Here is a 5,886-nt window from a genome sequence, read left to right as displayed (position 1 = left end):
TAAGCAAAAAGAAAAAAGCCAGAAGTGGCGCTGTGGCTCAAGTGGTAGAGCGCTAGCCTTGAGCTGAAGAGCTGAGGGACAGTGCCCAGGTCCAGGCCCCACAACCGGACCCCAAAAAACAAAACAAAAAACAAAAAAAACCCCAGAAAACCCAGGGCCTCATGCATGCTAGGCAAGCACTCTACCAGTAAGCTACATTCCCAGCCTGACATAAATTCTTACTAAAACTTAAAAAAAAAAAAAAAAAAAAGATGTGGCTTTCATTAAGTAGGCACCATTTTCCCCCTTTGGGAGCAGAGAACCGTACCTGAGAACTTGATAATGGTTTTTGCACGGAGATCGTAGAGACCAAGAGGCCGAAGAAGTTCTGACACGTCTCTCCAGTCTGCAGCTCTTGCGACATCAGCTGAGGGGTACTTCTCTAGAAACTCCCAGAGCACAGGAATTGCCATTTTGCCTGGGAAGTGCAAACAGCCTGTCGTTATCAGCCTCCAGGAGGGCTGGTTTCCTGGTCAGGCAGTTTCTTGTCTAACATTTTTTTGTTGTGGTTGGTTGTGGGGCTTGAACTCATGGCCTGGCACTCTTCCTGAACCTCTTTGTGCTCAAGGATAGCTTTCTACCACTTGAGCCACAGCACCACTTCCAGTTTTTGAGTAGTTAATTGAAGATAAGAGTCTCATGGGGACTTTTTTTGTCTGGGCTGGCTTTGAACCTCAATCCTCAGCTCTTAGCTCCTGAGTAGCTAGGATTACAGGTGTGAGCCACCAGCGCCCAGCTTCATCTAGAACTTTTCATACAGAAGTTTTATTTGTTCAATCATGGACAAGAAACCATTTCTTTGAACCAGCACTTTCAAAGTCAAATAACAGCAATGCAAATTCATCTGGTTAATAGGCAAGTTACACTAAAACTGGTCTTGCACAGAATTAGCTTTAAATAATCAGGTCACTAGCAAGTTAGAACATGAGATATGGAACTAGAAACATGGCTCAAACAGTAGAGTACCAGCCATAAGCAAAGGAGAATGCAAGGCCTGGAGTTCAAGTCCCAGTACTGACCCATACACAGTCCTCTCTCAGAACACAAGGTATATACCATGAAAAAGAAATGCTCACAGGGGGCACAGGAATGTTAATTTTCACTGATTATCAAAACTAGTCTGCAAGTAGGAAGAAAGTGTCAATCTGCCCCCTAATGATCATAAGGACTTGGGATAGCCTTTAGTCTTTATTTTTGTGCCAGTCTGGAGGCTTGAACTCAAGGCTGGGTGCTGTCCCTTATCTGTCTTTGCTCAAGGCTAGCACTGTACCACTTGAGACACAGCTCCACTTCCAGCTTTTTTGGTAGTTTACTGGAAATAAGAGTCTCACAGACTTTCTTGCCTGGGCTGGCTTTGTACCTCAATCCTCAGATCTCAGCCTCCTGAGTAGCTAGGATGACAGGCGTGAGCCACTAGCACTTGGCATGTAGCCTTTCTTATAGGTGAAGAGTTTGAGAGCTGAGGAAAGCTTAGCCAATATCACAGACTTGAAATAGACCTTGAACCTAGGTCTCTAAAACAACTCAATCTGATTCTTTCTCCTCTCTAGTCTCTAAGACACAAGGGAAAATAATCCACAAACCTGAGGTGCGGTTGAGAAATATAGTCGCAATGAGGAGCTTCCATGGGTCATGGAAAAGGGTTTCTTGAACAAGATTAAAAGGTGACCGAGGAGGAGTCCATTTCTTAAAGGCTTTGCGTCGTGGCGGGCTGAGAGCTGAATGGATACACAGCATCAGAAAGGTGTACTTCCAAGACATGGACAGCCCCATGCTCTCTCTGGGGAACTTACCTTCTTTGTTATACTTGTTGGAAAAATACAGGCTTGTTTTCCTTTTTTCTATTTGTGCCCGTGGGATGGCATTTTCTGAAAAGGAAGAGTGAGCACTGTTTACAGAATCTACGGTGATGGTGGTAGTTATGGCACACGCTTTTAAGACCAGCACTTGGGAGGCTGGGCATCATAGGACAAGAAAGACAGAGGGAAGGAAGCAAAGGAAGAAAGGAAAGGGAGTGTGGGAAGGAAGAGGAGAGAGACCCTACATATGAGGCCAAGTTAAAAAAAATCTATGTATGTATATGCACACATATAGCATATACATGAAACAGACCAAAGCAGTATAATAGTTGTTGGTGAGTGGTAACTTTTATGTTATTAATTTTCCAAAATCTCTGCACTGAATGTGTAAATACTTAGCAACATAATAGTTACAAAGCAGAAGCTGCAACAAAAGCTAAGCTCTGGACTGGAGCGCCCCCTGAATGAAGGGAAGCAGTGTCACGTAGCCTGTTTTCTGGTTGTCCTATTTAGTGCTTGTTTCAGCCACATGCTATGAATTTGAATGCCAGCTAAAAATACCTTGCATTTATATAGTGTGAAGCCATTATTTTCACTTCTTTTTTTTTAGGCGGGGTCTGGTCATGGGGCCTGGACTCTGGGCCTGGGCGCTGTCCCTCAGCTCTTCAGCTCAAGGCTAGTGCTCTACCACTTGAGCCACAGCGCCACTTCCGGCTTTTTTCTTTTTGCTTATGTGGTGCTGAGGAATTGAACTCAGGGCCTCAGGCATGCAAGGCAAGCGCTCTACCACTGAGCCACCTTCCCAGCCCCTATTTTCACTTCTTATCTTACTTTTTTTCTTTTTTTTTGAGACACGGTCTTGCAATGTGGCCAAGGCAACACTGAATTCATGATTCTCCTGCCTTTGTCCCCTAAATCCTGGGATTACAGGCATGCTCCACCATGCGCAGCTTCACTTTACAATATTCTTAACGTAAAAATGGGACTAGTGAGATACTACCTCCATTTTACAGAGAAACTAAGACTTAGAAATTAAACAATGTCCCCAAATGATGCTGGGTTGAGAGTACAAGAATCCTCATAGCCAGTGCCATTTGCCATGAGTTTGCTTAAGTAAAGCCCAACAAAGTATCAAGAAAACTGCCCTTACGCGGGTCTTGGAATCCTGGTCCATGGATTCCTGTAACTAAGCACTCGCTGCCTCCCTTTCTGGTGGGGCCAATGTGGGAGTGAGAAATAGGCAGGGCGCTTCATCTTGCACAGAGAACTAGACTTCTGTAAGTACAGGATGAACAGAGTATTTCCATCTTAGTCACCAAAGGATGCTCTAAATATTTAATTCGTCCATTACATTGGCAATAAATCTACATAAATGCTTTCTTTAAGAAGTTCTAAAACCTAGAACAGACTTGAAGAATTCTTATACATTTGCTAGGGACATGTGGCCATTTTTTATTAAAGGTAGATTCCAGGCACAGAAAGGTCTTAAAATTAGGGTAAGACTGAGCGCAGGAATTAAGTCTAACCTCCTGTTTCTACCAATTTTGTCCAGGCAATTTCCCCAAAGGGTTTTAAGTAAAATTACTATTCTTTATAAGAGTTATTCATTATATCATAATGGCATAATGAATGACTAATATAGAGCTGCCCAAAAGGTCTCCTTTTTTTAAAATCAATTATTCACTGAGGTATTATAAAGGCAAAATTGCTAAGCCTGGAATCTGTATTAAGAGCATATTACAAATAATACATGAACTACATGATTACTCCTTTGAATTATTTAGAGCTCTTAGGCCTGTTAGCAAAGCATTATGTGATAATAGAAGATACAAATGACTGTGATAGATACGAAATTAAACGAAGTCACACGTCAGGACTAAGCAACAGGAGGAGTGTGAAGACACACTATTCTCGGTCAGTCCTACAGAAAAAGAACCTTCTCCACATTTTTCACAAGGGAAGCCTTTCAATTTCCCTTAATACATTAAGATTGCTGTCTGGGGAAAGGCTGGGGAGAGAGAGGCGGCCTGAGGCAAGCCCCAGCTGTTGCTCCAGGGAGACGGTGGCAGATCCTGACAGTGACCAGCTGGGCCTCTCGGTGCCATGGTCAGAGACAGTTTTAGGATCAACTGGGAGAACAAATCTGCCATAACCATGGACAGGCATGAAACCCAAGACCTGGGAGTGTGAACCCCCACATTTAACAGCGTCAAAGTGTTCAGAATACCTTGGAACATTTTCTCAGAAATAAAGTCATTCTTGGCCTGAGAGCAGTTGCGCATTTCAGAATCACATTTTAAAATGTCAGTATGCAAATGATGCTTCCTGTCCCCATCGGCTACTTCTGTTCTGATCTCTTCACGTGTCTTGTCATCTGCTTCTGCGGTTGGACATGATTGGTTTGTGATGATGCCAGAAGTGATTTGTTCAAAATGAGAATCTGATCCCGAACTCAGAGATGTCTCTTTTACAAGGCTCCTTTCTTCACTGGTCACACTGAGGGGCTGGTCGCTCGCTCTGCTATCTGAAATGCAGTCAGGTTGACTTTCTTGTGCAACAGGCTCATTTTCAGCACCTGTGTGATTAGGTATAGATCCTGTTTTTCTCTTACTTTGAACAGAACCGGGCAGACACTTCCTGCGCTGTTTTTTGGTTTTCTTAACTGGAATTTCTTTCAACATAGTCACCTTTCTTTTGGACTTCCTGACCTTAACCTCATGAACAACTTCATCTTCTTTCAAGAGCAAAGGGATGGGGTTAGAGGTTGATAGTGCTCTGCTACCTTGCAACTCTGAACCAGCACAAGAAGCATTTCTTTTCCTCCTGCTTCGTGTCCTGAGGTTCTGATTTGAAGCATCACTTTCCTTTTGTAGCTGGGCAGTCAAAGCTGCAAGGCTGAAGTCTTTACGTTCTGACTTGATGACTCTTTTATTCAGTACAGTAAAATCGAAAGCTTCTGGTTTAAGAGAAGTCTGTCCATTTTTGTGAAGGTAATTAGCAAGAGACTTTCTGGATCGGAACTTCTGTCCTTGTGGGCTGAAAAATGATATTAAAGAGAATGTGAGACTTTTAAAAAGAATGGATCCACATTTCAAATTTCTAATTAATAATTTCCACAGGCTGCTACAGATGTTTGCCATTTTGACGTTTAAAAAGTGATTTAAAAAAAGCATTTACCTACTGGTACTAGGACTTGAACTCAGGACATTGTGCTTGCTGGGCAGGCTCTACACCATGTGAGCCACACCTTAGTACTTTTTTGCATTAGATGTATTTGGAATAAGGTCTCATTTTTGCCTTGCACTGGCATTGGACTTTGATCCTCCTACCTACAGCCCTCCTTTGGTGTATCTGGGATTATAGATGTGCTTATTGCTTATTGCACTTACTGCTGCAAATGAAGGCCTAAGACTTTCTAGGCTGGCTGACCTTGAACTTCCAAATCTCTGCCTCCTGAGTAACTGTAAAGGGCCTTCTTAAATGGATTCCTCTATGATAGATAGCATAAAACTTACGAATACAATCAAAGGGCAAGTGCACCTTTAATCATTCACACTACTGAAAGTATCAAAATGCATGTAACTGAACCTAAATCCATTACTGAAACTAACCAGTAACACTGATTAGTTGTTTTTGGTAATGGTGCTGGGGCTTGAACTCAAGGCCTGGGTGCTGTCTCTTAGCTTTTTCTTTCAAGGCTGGCACTCTATCACTTGAGCTACTGCTCCACTTCCAGCTTTTTGGTGGTTAATTAGAGTTAAGAATCTCATAGACTCTCCTGCCTGGGAAGACTCTGGACTTGCATTGCGATCTCAGCCTCCTGAGCAGCTAGGGTTACAAATGAGCCACTGGCACCTGGCTCCACCATGGTTATTAAGATAATAAGCCAGCTGGGCGCTGGTGGCTCACGCCTGTAATCCTAGCTACTCAGGAGGCTGAGATCTGAGGATCGTGGTTCAAAGCCAGCCCGGGCAGGAGATACCGTGAGACTCCTATCTCCAATAAACCACCAGAAAACCGGAAGTGGCGCTGTAGCTCAAGTGGTAGA

At 43.3% G+C, this 5,886-nt stretch overlaps 1 protein-coding gene across 2 annotated transcripts in view; it reads right to left on the bottom strand.

The window, feature by feature from the left end:
• Positions 1–229: 229 nt before the first annotated feature.
• Mbd4 (methyl-CpG binding domain 4 DNA glycosylase) overlaps positions 230–5,886 on the bottom strand; it is a 6,762-nt gene continuing 1,105 nt past the window's right edge. Inside the window, exons 3-6 of one of the 2 annotated variants that reach the window (XM_013010317.1) lie at positions 4,066–4,874; positions 1,833–1,907; positions 1,623–1,757; positions 230–457 (exon numbers count right to left, since the gene is read on the bottom strand). In XM_013010317.1, the coding sequence (XP_012865771.1) occupies positions 264–457; positions 1,623–1,757; positions 1,833–1,907; positions 4,066–4,874 (1,213 nt within the window). In that variant the 3' untranslated portion in view covers positions 230–263. The remainder of the gene's footprint in view (positions 458–1,622; positions 1,758–1,832; positions 1,908–4,065; positions 4,875–5,886) is intronic. The other variant, XM_013010318.1, reaches the window with a different exon arrangement.

The sequence above is a fragment of the Dipodomys ordii genome, unplaced genomic scaffold (assembly GCF_000151885.1).
Source record: "Dipodomys ordii isolate 6190 unplaced genomic scaffold, Dord_2.0 Scaffold12, whole genome shotgun sequence".
NCBI lineage: Eukaryota > Metazoa > Chordata > Mammalia > Rodentia > Heteromyidae > Dipodomys > Dipodomys ordii.
This window is presented reverse-complemented; position numbering and strand designations above follow the sequence as displayed.